Below are 15,643 nucleotides of genomic sequence, written 5' to 3' on the forward strand. Positions count from 1 at the left end.
TTATTTGAAATCACAAGCTTTCAGAGCGCTGCTCCTTCATCAGGTGAGGTGAAGAGAGGCACAAAGGTGCAGACTTTATGGCAGAGAGATCAAAAGAACAGACAAATTGTGTGTGAAGTGTTGACAGGTTGAATAACAAGTCTCTGCAGGTGATCAAATGTGTCAGATGGTGTGAGTAAAGTGTCAACAGCTGAATAGCAAGTGAAGGGATGACCTATAATCCAATGAATTGTAGCAGGGAGGTGATTACAAAAAGTAAAAAATAAGGTAGTGCTGAAAAAGCACCAAATGGCTACTCACTTGTTATTCTGTTGACACTTTACTCACATCATCTGACACTTTTGATCACCCGCAGAGACTTATGATTCAGCCTGTTGACACTCCACTCACACCATTTGAATGATCTTTTGATCTCTCTGCCTTTCAATTCTGTGCTTGTGTGCCTCTCTTCACTCCACATGATGAAGGAGCAGCGGTCAAAAAGCTTGTGAATGCTTATGCAGAGCAAGTTGACAGGCAAGTACATGAATTTTGTGCTTCACTGTCAGAGGTGGTTTCTCGGGATTATGATCCTATCAAGAAAACAATTCTGGGGGGTTGAAAAGTTAGTCCCTGAATGATACAGGCAAAAGTTTTGAAACTTGAGGAGAACCTATGTTGAATTTGCAAAGGTTAAGCAAAGTAATTTTGGTAGTTGAGTAAAAGCATCATGGGTTGAAAGCACATATGAAGCTCCCAGAAAGATCCTTTTCTTGGAAAAAGTGAAAAACATTCTGTTTATTTGAATAAGAAGCCTAAGGGTTGCATGTGTTAGACAAGCAGCAGTTACAAGCATAATACTTGAAATCGATGAATGTTTTTAACCTGAATTTATCAGTCAGGTAGTTTATTGAGGACTTTGGATGGTTTCACTAAATTGTTTCACATTTAATATGAGAATGCAGGAATTTTATTTCCAGCACACTACCTCAGTGCCAGGAGGCCAAGGGTCAAGTGCCACCTGTTCCAGAAATGTACAAAAACAGCTCTGACTAGGTTGATGAAAAATATCTTGAGTGCAAGATAGTGCCAAAACGTGATGAACCTCTGGAAAGCTTTATCACAGAAGTGGTTGAGGACAAAATATTGCATGTTTTCAAGAGGAGTTCGACTTATTTCTTGGAGCTGACGGTATCAAAGGAAAAGTGAGAATAGAAGACTGAATTTGTGAATTAGCCATGATCATAATGAATGGGGGAGCATGGTCAAAGGGCTGAATGGCCCACTTTTACTCCTGTTTCTATGTTTCTGTGAATTGCTAACATTGGATAATCATTCCAAAGTGGATCTAGTCAACCTTCACAGCATTTGTTTCAACTGTTAAATAATAAAGGTGTAGCTTACACTGGCATGAAGATACATGGAGTGTTATTTTATGTGTCACAATCAGGGACATACTAATGATATCATCATTGTATTATAGCACATGAATGGACGGTATAAAGATCACAAACTCCATATTGCAGAACTCCCTCAGTACTGAAACTCTAATAATGCAGAACTCTTGGGTCATTTGAAGCATGGTACTCATTGTTGATGAAAAGCATTGTATTAGCACAAATATAAAAGAGAAGTAAGGGGCAACGTTTTCATGCAGAGGGTGGTGCGTGTATGGAATGAGCTGCCAGAGGAAGTGGTGGAGGCTGGTACAATTGCAACATTTAAAAGACATCTGGATGGTACATGAGTAGGAAGGCTTTGGAAGTATGGGCCGGGTGCTGGCAAGTGGGACTAGATTAGGTTGGGATATCTGGTTGGCATGGATGAGTTGGACTGTAGGGTCTGTTTCTCTGCTGTACATCTCTATGACTCTAAACACTTCAATGTCTTTGAATTCAATGCTTATGCATAACAGTCAGCTGTAATAAATATTCTGTAGAATATTTTTACCACATTATCCACACCTAGTTCTCATCTTAAGAGAGATAATATAAACATTTCCTGCAGGTAAAGGAGCACCTCTGTCAATGCCTACGCACATTGTGGCACATCTCACTTGTTAGCTGAACACGTAAAGAGTCAGTCGCATGTTATAGTAATGCCCTGCACAGAGCGTGATTAAACAGGAAATAATGGGTTAAATCAATTGAAAAGTTTTGATTACTTGATCACTATATGTAACTAAATGCAAGCTAAATGTTGACAAATCAAAACAATTTGACATAGATCAGCAATGGTCTTTGTACTGACCCACTGGGAACTAGTTTTATTGTACACTTTCCTCATTCCAAAAACAACCAGTCACAAATTTTCTGTTTCTTGCTACTGAGCCTTTGCTCCTGTGCTGCCACTGTAACCTTTATTTGGTCATAAGTACTGATTATAATCTCTGCTTAATATGTTTTGAAATTGTTAAGTATTAAAAGTATTTAAATAAAACTGAATTATTTAATTGCACTTCCAGCAAACTAGACCTTTCCACCCCCCACCTATCCTTGGCAGTGTCGATTACCACAGTTTTGCACTCAGCCTTCAACTTCATAGCAATGTTGAGAAACTGTTTAGCCTGACTGTATCAGGATTTGCTTTCATATTACTACGCCAGAGCGAGCAGCAGGAAGCAGAAATCCAGCAGAGACGGTTATTGTTTCTACAGTGAATGAGCATTGTGTCCACCTTGTAAACATTTGCTGAAATGAAGGAAAGTAAATATCGGTAAGAGTAATTTCAGTGAGCTTTTATGCATTCACTTTACTTTTGTCCCACTTGCTGAGAACTGTTGCTGTATTGTCTACGGTACAGACAGGAACATACAGATTGACTGAAGTGTTTGATAACAACTGGGTACAGTTTTAAAGATAGTTGCTTTGTTTCGACTGCAGTAATTTTGTTTCTGAACTGTGATGTGTGAATTTGTTAAGAGCAGTAGACAGAGAAACTTCTGGAATGCATTGAAGCTTTAAATGGATCAAAGTGAGCTTTTGATGAATTGAATTAGAATGGCTCTCATGCATTGGGTTGGAATGGCTCTCTGGTTCTGGGTCGGAATGGCTCTCGTGCTCTCGGTCAGAATGGCTCTCGTGCACTGGGTCGGAATGGTTCTCATGCTCTGGGTCAGAATAGCTCTCGTGCTCTGAGTCGGAATGCCTCTCGTGCTCTCGGTTGGAATGGCTTTCTGGTTCTGGGTCGGAGTGGGTCTTGTGCACTGGATCGAAATGGCTCTCGTGCTCTGGGTCAGAATGGCTCTCGTGCTCCGGGTCGGAATGGCTCTCGTGCTCTGGGTCGGAATGGCTCTCGTGCTCTGGGTCGGAATGGCTCTCATGCACTGGGTCGGAATGGCTCTCTGGTTTTGGTTTGGAATCGCTCTTGAGCACTGGGTTGGAATGGATCTCATGCTCTAGGTTGGAATGGTTCTTGTGCTCTCGGTCAGAATGTCTCTCTGGAATGGATCTCATGTTCTGGGTCGGAATGGTTCTTGTGCACTGGGTCGGAATGGTTCTCATGCTCTCGGTCGGAATGGTTCTTGTGCTCTAGGTCGGATTGGTTCTCGTGCTCTGGGTCAGAATGGCGCTCATGCTCTGGGTCGGAATGGTTCTTGTGTTCTGGGTCAGAATGGTTCTCATACTCTGGATCGGAATGGCTCTCGTGCTCTGGGTCGGAATGGTTCTTGTGCACTGGGTCGGAATGGTTCTCATGCTCTCGGTTGGAATGGTTCTTGTGCACTGGGTCATTATGGCGTTTATGCTCTGGGTCGGAATGGCTCTCGTGCTCTGGGTCGGAATGGCTCTCGTGCTCTCGATCGGAATGGCTCTCGTGCTCTGGGTCGGAATGGTTCTTGTGCACTGGGTCATTATGGCTTTTATGCTCTGGGTCGGAATGGTTCTCGTGCTCTGGGTCGGAATGGTTCTCGTGCTCTGGGTCGGAATGGTTCTCGTGCTCTGGGTCGGAATGGCTCTCGTGCTCTGGGTCAGAATGGCTCTCGTGCTCTGGGTCAGAATGGCTCTCGTGCTCTGGGTCAGAATGGTTCTTGTGCACTGGGTCGGTATGGCGCTCATGCTCTGGGTTGGAATGGTTCTCATGCACTAGGTTGGAATGGCTCTCGTGTTCTGAGTCGGAATGGCTCTCTGGTTCTAGGTCGGAATGGCTCTCTGGTTCTAGGTCGGAATGGCTCTCTGGTTCTAGGTCGGAGTGGCTCTTGTGCACTCGGTCAGAATGGCTCTCGTGCTCTGGGTTGGAATGGCTCTCATGCTCGTGGTCGGAATAGCTCTCATGCTCTGGTTCGGAATGGCACTCGTGCAGTGGGTCAGAATGGCTCTCATGCACAGGGTCAGAATGGTTCTCGTGGTCGGGGTACCAGAATGGCTTTTGTGCCCTGGGTCGGAATGGCTCTTGTGCCCTGGGTCGGAATGTCTCTCGTGCTCTAGGTCGAAATTGTTCTCGTGCACTGGGTCAGAATGCCTCTCATGTTCCAGTTCGGAATGGTTCTCGTGCACTGGGTCGGAATGACTCTCGTGCACTGGGTCGGAATGGCTCTCGTGCACTGGGTTGGAATGGCTTCTGTGTTCTGGGTCGGTTTGGCTCTCATGCTCTCGGTCGGAATGGCTCTTGTGTTCTGGGTCAGAATGGTTCTCTTGCGCTGGGTCGGAATGGCTCTCATGCACTGGGTTGGAATGGCTCTCGTGCTCTGGGTCGGAATGGCTCTCTGGTTCTGGGTCGGAATGGCTCTCTGGTTCTAGGTTGGAATGGTTCTCGTGCACTGGGTCGGAATGGCTCTCTGGTTCTAGGTCGGAATGGCTCTCTGGTTCTAGGTTGGAATGGTTCTCGTGCACTGGGTTGGAATGGCTCTCGGTTCTGGGTCGGAATGGCTCTCTGGTTCTAGGTCGGAATGGCTCTCTGGTTCTAGGTCAGAATGGCTCTCTGGTTCTAGGTCAGAATGGCTCTTGTGCACTGGGTCGGAATGACTCTCGTGCAGTGGGTCAGAATGGCTCTCATGCACAGGGTCAGAATGGTTCTCGTGGTCTGGGTACCAGAATGGCTTTCGTGTCCTGGGTCGGAATGGCTCTCGTGCCCTGAGTTGGAATGTCTCTCGTGCTCTGGGTCGGAATGTCTCTCGTGCTCTAGGTCGGAATGTCTCTCGTGGTCTAGGTCGGAATTATTCTCGTGCACTGGGTCAGAATGGCTCTCATGTTCTAGTTCGGAATGGTTCTCGTGCACTGGGTCGGAATGGCTCTTGTGCACTGGGTCGGAATGGTTCTCGTGCACAATGTCTGAATTGTTCTTGTGCACTGGGTCAGAATCGCGCTCAATCTCTGGGTCGGAACGGCTCTCGTGCACTGGATCGGAATGACTCTCTGTTTCTGGGTTGGAGTGGCTCTTGTGCACTGGGTTGGAATGTCTCTCGTGCTCTGGGTTGGAATGGCTCTCGTGCACTGGGTCGGAATGGTTCTCATGCTCTAGGTCGGAATGGCTCTCGTGCTCTAGGTCAGAGTGGCTCTTGTGCACTGTGTCGGAATGGCTCTCGTGCACTGGGTTGAAATGGCTCCCATGCTCTAAGTCGGAATGGTTCTCTGGTTCTGGGTCGGAATGGTTCTTGTGTTCTGGGTCGGAATGGCTCTCATGCACTGGGTTGGAAAGACTCTCGTGCGCTGGGTTGGAATGGGTCTCTGGTTCTCGGTCGGAATGGTTCTCGTGCTCTGGGTCGGAATGGCTCTCGTGCTCTGGGTCGGAATGGCTCTCGTGCTCTGGGTTGGAATAGCTCTCATGCTCTGAGTCGGAATGGCTCTCTGGCTCTGAGTCTGAATGGCCTCGTGCTCCAGGTTGGAATGGCTCTCTGGTTCTGGGCCGGAATGGCTCTTGTGCACTTGGTTGGAATGGCTTTCGTGCTCTGGGTCGGAATGGCTCTCGTGCACTGGGTCAGAATGTCTCTCGTGCACAGGGTCAGAATGGTTCTCATGGTCTGGGTACCGGAATGGCTCTCATACTCTGGGTTGGAATGGCTCTCGTGCTCTAGGTTGGAATTGTTCTCGTGCATTGGGTTGGAATGGCTCTTGTGCACTGGGTCGGAATGGCTGTCAGGCTCTGGGTCGGAATGGCTCTTGTGCACTGGGTCGGAGTGGGTCTTGTGCACTGGGTCGGAATGGCTGTCATGCTCTGGGTCGGAATGGCGCTCGTGCACTGGGTCGAAATGGCTCTCGTGCACAGGGTCAGAATGGTTCTCATGGTCTGGGTATCGGAATGGCTCTCATGCTCTGGATCGGAATGGCTCTCGTGCTCTAGGTTGGAATTGTTCTCGTGCACTGGGTTGGAATGGCTCTTGTGCACTGGGTCGGAATGGCTCTCGTGCTCTGGGTTGAAATGGCTCCCGTGCTCTAAGTCGGAATGGTTCTCTGGTTCTGGGTCGGAATGGTTCTCGTGTTCTGGGTTGGAATGGGTCTCTGGTTCTTGGTCGGAATGGTTCTCGTGCTCTGGGTCGGAATGGCTCTTGTGCACTGGGTTGGAATAGCTCTCATGCTCTGAGTTGGAATGGCTCTCTGGTTCTGAGTCTGAATGGCCTCGTGCTCCGGGTCGGAATGGCTCTCTGGTTCTGGGCCGGAATGGCTCTTGTGCACTTGGTCGGAATGGCTCTCGTGCTCTGGGTCGGAATGGCTCTCGTGCTCTAGGTTGGAATTGTTCTCGTGCACTGGGTTGGAATGGCTCTTGTGCACTGGGTCGGAATGGCTCTCGTGCACAGGGTCAGAATGGTTTTCATGGTCTGGGTACCGGAATGGCTCTCGTGCTCTAGGTTGGAATTGTTCTCGTGCACTGGGTTGGAATGGTTCTTGTGCACTGGGTCGGAATGGCTGTCAGGCTCTGGGTCAGAATGGCTCTTGTGCACTGGGTCGGAGTGGGTCTTGTGCACTGGGTCGGAATGGCTGTCATGCTCTGGGTCGGAATGGCGCTCGTGCACTGGGTCGAAATGGCTCTCGTGCACAGGGTCAGAATGGTTCTAATGGTCTGGGTATCGGAATGGCTCTCATGCTCTGGATCGGAATGGCTCTCGTGCTCTAGGTTGGAATTGTTCTCGTGCACTGGGTCGGAATGGCTCTTGTGCACTGGGTCGGAATGGCTCTTGTGCTCTGGATCAGAATGGCTCTCGTGCTCTGGATCAGAATAGCTCTCGTGCTCTGTGTCGGAATGGCTCTCATGTTCTAGGTCGGAATGGCTCTTGTGCACTGGGTCAGAATTGTTCTCATGCTCTGGGTCGGAATAGCTCTTGTGCTCTAGGTCGGAATGGTTCTCATGATCTGGGTTGGAATGGCTCTCATGTTCTAGGTCGGAATGGCTCTCGTGCACTGGGTCAGAATGGTTCTCTGGTTCTGGGTTGGAATGGCACTTGTGCACCGGGTTGGAATGACTCTCGTGCTCTGGGTCGGAACAGCTCTCGTGTTCTGGGTCAGAATGGTTCTCGTGCTCTCGGTTGGAATGGCTCTCGTACTCTCGGTCGGAATGGCTCTCGTGCTGTCGGTTGGAATGGTTCTCGTGCACTGGGTCGGAATGTCTCTCGTGCTCTGGATCGGAATGGCATCGTGCTCTGGGTCAGAATGGCTCTCATGCACTGGGTCGGAATGGCTCTCTGGTTTTGGTTTGGAATCGCTCTTGAGCACTGGGTTGGAATGGATCTCATGCTCTAGGTTGGAATGGTTCTTGTGCTCTCGGTCGGAATGGTTCTTGTGCACTGGGTCAGAATGTCTCTCTGGAATGGATCTCATGTTCTGGGTCGGAATGGTTCTTGTGCACTGGGTCGGAATGGTTCTCATGCTCTCGGTTGGAATGGTTCTTGTGCTCTAGGTCGGAATGGTTCTCGTGCTCTGGGTCAGAATGGCGCTCATGCTCTGGGTCGGAATGGTTCTTGTGCTCTGGGTCAGAATGGTTCTCATACTCTGGATCGGAATGGCTCTCGTACTCTGGGTTGGAATGGCTCTCGTGCTATAGGTTGGAATGGCTCTCATGCACTGGGTTGGACTGGCTCTCGTGCACTGGGTTGGAATGGCTCTCGTGCACTTGGTTGGAATGGCTCTCGTGCTCTGAATCGGAATGGCTCTCCGGTTCAGCGTCGGAATGGTTCTCGTGCTCTGGGTCATAATGGTTTTCATGCTCTGGATTGAAATGGCTCTCGTGCTCTGGGTTGGAATGGCTCTCGTGCTCTGGGTCGGAATGGCTTTTGGGCTCTGGATCAAAATGGCGCTCGTGTACTGGGTCGGAATTGTTCTCGTGCACTGGGTCGGAATACCACTCGTGCTGTAGGTCGGAATTGTTCTCGTGAACTGGGTCGGAATAGCATTCGTGCACTGGTTCGGAATGGCTCTCGTGCCCTGGGTCGGAATGGCTCTCATGTTCTAGGTCGGAATGGCTTTCGTGCACTGGGTCAGAATGGTTCACATGCGCTGGGTCGGAATGGTTCATGTGCTCTCGGTCAGAATGACTCTCGTGCTCTGGATCAGAATGGTTCTCGTGCACTGGGTCGGAATGGCTCTCGTGCACTGGGTCATTATGGCGTTTATGCTCTGGGTCGGAATGGTTCTTGTGCTTGGGTCGGAATGGCTCTCGTGCTCTCGATCGGAATGGCTCTCGTGCTCTTGGTCGGAATGGTTCTTGTGCACTGGGTCATTATGGCGTTTATGCTCTGGGTCGGAATGGTTCTCGTGCTCTGGGTCAGAATGGCTCTCGTGATCTGGGTCAGAATAGTTCACGTGCTCTGGGTCGGAATGGCTCTCGTGCTCTGGGTCAGAATGGCTCTCGTGCTCGCGGTCGAAATGGTTCTCGTGCTCTCGGTCAGAATGGTTCTCGTGTCTGGGTCGGAATGGTTCTCGTGTCAGGGTCGGAATGGCACTCATGCTCTGGGTCGGAATGGTTCTCGTGCACTGGGTTGGAATGGCTCTTGTGCTCTGGGTCAGAATGGTTCTCGTGCTCTGGGTTGGAATGGTTCTCATGTACTGGGTTGGAATGGTTCTCGTGTACTGGGTCGGAATGGTTCTCGTGCTCTGGGTTGTAATGGCTCTCGTGCACTGGGTTGGAATGGCTTCTGTGTTCTGGGTCGGTTTGGCTCTCATGCTGTCGGTCGGAATGGCTCTTGTGCTCTGGGTCAGAATGGTTCTTGTGCACTGGGTCAGTATGGCGCTCATGCTCTGGGTTGGAATGGTTCTCTTGCGCTGGGTCGGAATGGCTCTCATGCACTGGGGTGGAATGGCTCTCATGTTCTGAGTCGGAATGGCTCTCTGGTTCTGGGTCGGAATGGCTCTCTGGTTCTAAGTCGGAATGGCTCTCTGGTTCTAGGTCGGAGTGGCTCTTGTGCACTGGGTCGGAATGACTCTTGTGTTCTGGGTCGGAATGGCGCTCGTGCAGTGGGTCAGAATGGCTCTCATGCACAGGGTCAGAATGGTTCTCATGCACAGGGTCAGAATGGTTCTCATGGTCTGGGTACCAGAATGGCTTTCGTGTCCTGGGTCGGAATGGCTTTCGTGCCCTGAGTTGGAATGTCTCTCGTTCTCTGGGTCGGAATGTCTCTCGTGCTCTAGGTCGGAATGTCTCTCGTGCTCTAGGTCGGAATTATTCTCGTGCACTGGGTCGGAATGGTTCTCTGGTTCTGGGTCGGAATGGTTCTCGTGTTCTGGGTTGGAATGGCTCTCATGCACTGAGTTGGAAAGACTCTCGTGCTCTGGGTTGGAATGGGTCTCTGGTTCTCGGTCGGAATGGTTCTCGTGCTCTGGGTCGGAATGGCTCTCGTGCACTGGGTTGGAATAGCTCTCATGCTCTGAGTTGGAATGGCTCTCTGGTTCTGAGTCGGAATGGCACTTTGCTCCGGGTCGGAATGGCTCTCTGGTTCTGGGCCGGAATGGCTCTTGTGCACTTGGTCGGAATGGCTCTCGTGCTCTGGGTCGGAATGGCTCTCGTGCACTGGGTTGGAATAGCTCTCATGCTCTGAGTTGGAATGGCTCTCTGGTTCTGAGTCTGAATGGCCTCGTGCTCCGGGTCGGAATGGCTCTCTGGTTCTGGGCCGGAATGGCTCTTGTGCACTTGGTCGGAATGGCTCTCGTGCTCTGGGTCGGAATGGCTCTCGTGCACTGGGTTGGAATAGCTCGTCAGAATGGTTCTCGTGCTCTGGGTTGGAATGGTTCTCATGTACTGGGTCGGAATGGCTCTCGTGCACTGGGTCAGAATGGCTCTCATGCTCTGGATCGGAATGGCTCTCTGGTTCTGGGTTGGAATGGCACTTGTGCACCGGGTTGGAATGACTCTCGTGCTCTGGGTCGGAATGGCTCTCGTGCTCTCGGTCGGAATGGCTCTCGTGCTCCGGGTCGGAATGGTTCTCGTGCTCTGGGTCGGAACAGCTCTCGTGTTCTGGGTCAGAATGGTTCTCGTGCTCTCGGTCGGAATGGCCCTCATGCTCTGGGTCGGAATGGTTCTCGTGCTCTGGGTCAGAATGGTTCTCGTGCACGTGGCCGGAATGGCTCTCGTGCTCTGGGTCGGAATGGTTCTCGTGCTCTGGGTCAGAATGGTTCTCGTGCTCTCGGTCGGAATGGCTCTCGTGCTGTCGGTTGGAATGGCTCTCGTGCTCTGGGTCGGAATGGCTCTCGTGCTCTGGGTCAGAATGGCTCTCATGCACTGGGTCGGAATGGCTCTCTGGTTTTGGTTTGGAATCGCTCTTGAGCACTGGGTTGGAATGGATCTCATGCTCGAGGTTGGAATGGTTCTTGTGCTCTCGGTCGGAATGGCTCTCATACTCTCGGTCGGAATGGCTCTCGTCGGAATGGCTCTCATACTCTCGGTCGGAATGGCTCTCATACTCTCGGTCGGAATGGCTCTCGTGCTGTCGGTTGGAATGGTTCTCGTGCACTGGGTCGGAATGGCTCTCGTGCACTGGGTCAGAATGGCTCTCGTGCACTGGTTTGGAATGGCTCTCATTTTCCAGTGCGGAATAGATCTCCTGCTCTGGGTCGGAATGACTCTCATGCACTGGGTCGGAATGGTTATTGTGCACAGGGTCGGAATAGTTCTCGTGCTCTGAGTTGGAATGGTTCTCGTGCTCTGGGTTGGAAAGCTTCTCGTGCTCTGGGTTGGAATGGTTCTCATGCTCTCGTTCGGAAAAGCTCTCGTGCTCTGGGCCGGAATTGCTCTTGTGCTCGCGGTCGGAATGGTTCTCGTGCTCTCGGTCGGAATGGTTCTCCTGCTCTCGGTCGGAATGGCTCTTGTGCTCTGTGTCGGAATGGCTCTTTTGCTCTGGGTTGGAAAGGTTCTCGTACTCTGGGTTGGAATGGCTCTCGTGCTCTGGGTCAGAATAGTTCACGTGCTCTGGGTCGGAATGGCTCTCATGCTCTGGGTCAGAATGGCTCTCATGCTCTGGGTTGGAATGGTTCGCATGCTCCCGGTCGGAAAGGCTCTCGTGCTCTGGGTCAGAATGGTTCTCGTGTCTGGGTCGGAATGGCTCTCGTGCTCTTGGTCGGAATGGCTCTCGTGCTCTGGGTTGGAATGGTTCTCGTGCTCTGGGTTGGAACGGCTCTCATGCTCTGGGTCGGAATGGCTCTCGTTCTCTGGGTCAGAATGGTTCTCGTGCTCTGGATCGGAATGAATCTCATGCTCTTGGGTTGGAATGGCTCTCGTGCTCTGGGTCAGAATGGTTCTCGTGCTCTGGGTCGGAATGGTTCTCGTGTTCTGGGTCGGAACGGCTCTCGTGCTCTGGGTTGGAATGGTTCTTGTGCTGTGGGTCAGAATGGGTCTCGTGCTCTAGGTCGGAATGGTTCTTGTGCTCTGGGTCGGAACGGGTCTCGTGCTCTGGGTTGGAATGATTCTCTTGTCGGGGTTGGAATGGCTCTCATGCTCTGGGTCAGAATGTTCTTGTGCTCTGGGTCAGGATGATTTTCGTACTCTCGGTCGGAATGGTTCTCGTGAACTGGGTCAGAATGGCTCTCATGCTCTTGGGTTGGAATGGCTCTCGTGCTCTGGGTCAGAATGGTGCTCGTGCTCTGGGTCGGAATGGTTCTCGTGTTCTGGGTCGGAACGGCTCTCGTGCTCTGTGTTGGAATGGTTCTTGTGCTGTGGGTCAGAATGGGTCTCGTGCTCTAGGTCGGACTGGTTCTCGTGCTCTGGGTCGGAACGGGTCTCGTGCTCTGGGTTGGAATGATTCTCGTGTCGGGGTTGGAATGGCTCTCATGCTCTGGGTCAGAATGTTCTTGTGCTCTGGGTCAGGATGATTTTCGTACTCTCGGTCAGAATGGTTCTCGTGAACTGGGTCAGAATGGCTCTCATGCTCTGGATCGGAATGATTCTCGTGCTCCCGGTCGGAATGGCTCTCATGCACTGGGTCGAAATGGTTCTCGTGCGCCGGTGTTTGAAAGATTCTTGTGCACTAGGTCAGAATGGTTCTCGTGCTCTGGGTCGGAATGGTTCTCGTGCTCTGGGTCGGAATGGTTCTCGTGCTCTGGGTCGGAATAGTTCTCATGCTCTGGGTCGAAATGGCTCTCATGCTCTGGGTCGGAATAGCTCTCGTGCTCTGGGCCGGAATGGCTCTCGTGCACTAGGTCAGAATGGTTCTCGTGCACTGGGTCAGAATGGTTCTCGTGCACTGGGTCAGAATTGCTCGCATGCTCTCGGCTGGAATGGCTCTCGTGCTATGGGTTGGAATGACTCGCATGCTCTGGGTCGGAATGGCTCTCTTGCTCTGGGTCGGAATAGCTCTCGTGCACTGGGTTGGAATGGCTCTCATGCTCTGGGTTGGAATGGCTCTCATGCTCTGGGTCAGAATGGCTCTCGTGCACTGGGTCGGAATGGTTCTCGTTCCCTGGTTTGGAATGGCTCTCATGATCTCGGTCGGAATGTTCTCTCGCACTGGGTTGGAATGGCTCTCGTGCTCTCGGTCAGAATGATTCTCGTGTCTGGGTCGGAATGGCGCTCATGCTCTGGGTCGGAATAGTTCTCGTGCTCTTAGTTGGAATGGCTCTCGTGCTCTGGTTATAATGGTTCTCGTGCTCTGGGTTGGAATGGTTCTCATGCTCTCGATCGGAATGGGTCTTGTGTTGTGGGTCGGGATGATTTTCGTGCTCTCGGTCGGAATGGCTCTCGTGTACTGGATCGGAATGGCTCTCATGATCTGGGTCAGAACAGCACACGTGCTCTCGGTCGGAACGGCTCTCGTGCACGGGTTCAGAATGGCTTTCGTGCTCTCGGTCGGAATGGTTCTCGTGCTCTCGGTCAGAATGACTCTCATGATCTGGGTTGGAATGGTTCTTGTGCTCTGGGTCGGAACGGCTCTCGTGCTCTGGGTCGTAATGGCTCTCGTGTTCTCGGTCGGAATGGTTCTCGTGCTCTCGGTCGGAATGGCTCTCGTGCTCTGGGTCGGAATGGTTCTCGTGCTCTGGGTTGGAATGGCTCTTGTGCACGGGGTCGGAATGGTTTTCGTGCTCTGGGACGGAATGGCTCTCGTGCTCTTGGTCGGAATTGCTCTCGTGCACTGGGTCGGAATGGTTCTCGTGCTCTGGGTTGGAATGGCTCTCGTGCTCTGGGTCGGGATGATTTTCGTGCTCTCAGTCGGAATGGTTCTCGAGCTGTGGGTCAGAATGGTTCTCATGCTCTGGGTCGGAATGGCTTTCGTGCTCTGGGTCGGGATGATTTTCGTGCTCTCGGTTGGAATGGCTCTCGTGCTCTGGGTCGGAATGGTTCTCATGCTCTGGGTTGGAATGGCTCTCGTGCACTGGGTCGGAATGGTTCTCGTGCTCTGTGTTGGAATGGCTCTCGTGCACTGGGTCGGAATGGTTCTCATGCTCTGGGTTGGAACGGCTCTTGTGCACGTGGTCGGAATGGCTCTTGTCCTCTGGGTTGGAATGGCTCTCGTGCACCGGGTCAGAATGGTTCTTGTGCTTTGGGACGGAATGGCTCTCGTGCTCTCGGTCGGATTGGTTCTCGTGCTGTGGGTCGGAAAGGCTCTCGTGTTCTGGGTCGGAAAGGCCCTCGTGCACATGGTCGGAATAGCTCTCGTGCTCTGGGTCAGAATGGTTCTCGTGCTCTGGGTCGGAAAGGCTCTCGTGCTCTGGGTCGGAAAGGCCCTCGTGCACATGGTCGGAATAGCTCTCGTGCTCTGGTTCGGAATGGCTCTTGTGCTCTAGGTCGGGATGTCTCTTGTCCTCTGGGTTGGATCGTCTGGAATTGCACTCGTGCTAGAGGTCAGAATGACTCTTATGCTCTTGGTTGGAATGGCTATCGTGCTCTGCTCTTATGCTCTTGGTTGGAATGGCTATCGTGCTCTGGTTCGGAATGGCTCTTGTGCTCTAGGTCGGGATGTCTCTTGTCCTCTGGGTTGGATCGTCTGGAATTGCATTCGTGCTAGAGGTCAGAATGACCCTTATGCTCTTGGTTGGAATGGCTATCGTGCTCTGGGTCGGAATGGCTATCGTGCTCTGGGTCAGAAGAGCTGTGGGTCGGAATGGTTCTCATGCTCTGGGTCGGAATGGCTCTCGTGCTCTGGGTCGGGATGGTTCTGATGCTCTGGGTCGGAATGGTTCTGATGCTCTGGTTTGGAATGGCTCTCGTGCTCTGGGTCGGAATGGTTCTCCTGCACTGGGTCAGAATGGTCCTCGTGCTCTGGGCCGGAATGGTTCTCGTGCTGTGGGTCGGAATGGTTCTCGTGCACTGGGTCGGAATGTTGTCATGCACTGGGTTGGAATGGCTCATGCTCTGGGTCGGAATGGTTCTGGTGCTCTGGTTTGGAATGGCTCTTGTCCTCTGGGTTGGAATGGCTCTCGTGCACAGGGTCGGAATGGTTCTCGTGCTCTGGGTCGGAATGGCTCTCGTGCTCTCGGTCGGAATGGTTCTCGTGCTGTGGGTCGGAATGGTTCTTGTGCTCAGTCGGAACGGCTCTCGTGTCTGCGTCGGAATGGCTCTCGTGCACTGGGTCGGAACGGTTCTCGTGCTCTCGGTCAGAATGGCTCTCATTCACTGGGTCAGAAAGGCTCTCATGCTCTCGGCTGGAATGGCTCCCGTGCTATGGGTCGGAATGTCTCTCATGCTCTTGGTCGGAATGGCTCTCGTGCTCTGGGTCAGAATAGTTTTCGTGCACTGGGTTGGAATGGCTCTCGTGCTCTGGGTCAGAATAGTTCTCGTGCACTGGGTTGGAATGGCTCTCATGCTCTGGGTCAGAATGGCTCTCGTGCACTGGGTTGGAATGGTTCTCGTGCTCTGGGTCGGAATGGCTCTCGTGCTCTGGGTCAGAATGGCTCTCGTGCTCTGGATCGGAATGGCTCTCGTGCTCGTGGTCAGAATGGTTCTCGTGCACTGGGTCAGTATGGCGCTCATGCTCTGGGTTGGAATGGTTCTCGTGCTCTGGGCCGGAGCGGTTCTCGTGCTCTCGGTCGGAATGACTCTCATGCTCTGGGTCCGAATGGCTATCGTGCTCTGGGTCGGAATGGTTCTCGTGCTCTGGGTCAGAATGGCTCTCATGCTCTGGGTCGGAATGGCTATCGTGCTCTGGGTCGGAATGGCTATCGTGCTCTGGGCCGGAATGGTTCTCGTGCACTGGGTCGGAACGGCTCTCTTGCGCTGGACTGGAATAGTTCTCGGCTACTGGGTCGGAAAGCTTCTCATGATCTGGGTCGGAATGGCTCTCGTGCACTGGGTCGGAATGGTTCTCGTGCTCTGG

At 52.2% G+C, this 15,643-nt stretch overlaps 1 protein-coding gene across 2 annotated transcripts in view; it reads left to right on the forward strand.

The window, feature by feature from the left end:
• The window catches only part of tub (TUB bipartite transcription factor), a 437,441-nt gene that overhangs the window by 195,403 nt on the left and 226,395 nt on the right, over nt 1–15,643 (forward strand). Inside the window, exon 1 of one of the 2 annotated variants that reach the window (XM_043705828.1) lies at nt 2,592–2,694. The exons of the other annotated variant lie outside the window; for it this stretch is intronic. Within the exon in view, the coding sequence (XP_043561763.1) occupies nt 2,675–2,694 (20 nt within the window). The 5' untranslated portion in view covers nt 2,592–2,674. Of the gene's footprint in view, nt 1–2,591; nt 2,695–15,643 lie in introns of those variants that run through there. 2 annotated transcript variants of the gene reach the window in all.

Source organism: Chiloscyllium plagiosum, chromosome 16 (assembly GCF_004010195.1).
Source record: "Chiloscyllium plagiosum isolate BGI_BamShark_2017 chromosome 16, ASM401019v2, whole genome shotgun sequence".
Lineage (NCBI taxonomy): Eukaryota > Metazoa > Chordata > Chondrichthyes > Orectolobiformes > Hemiscylliidae > Chiloscyllium > Chiloscyllium plagiosum.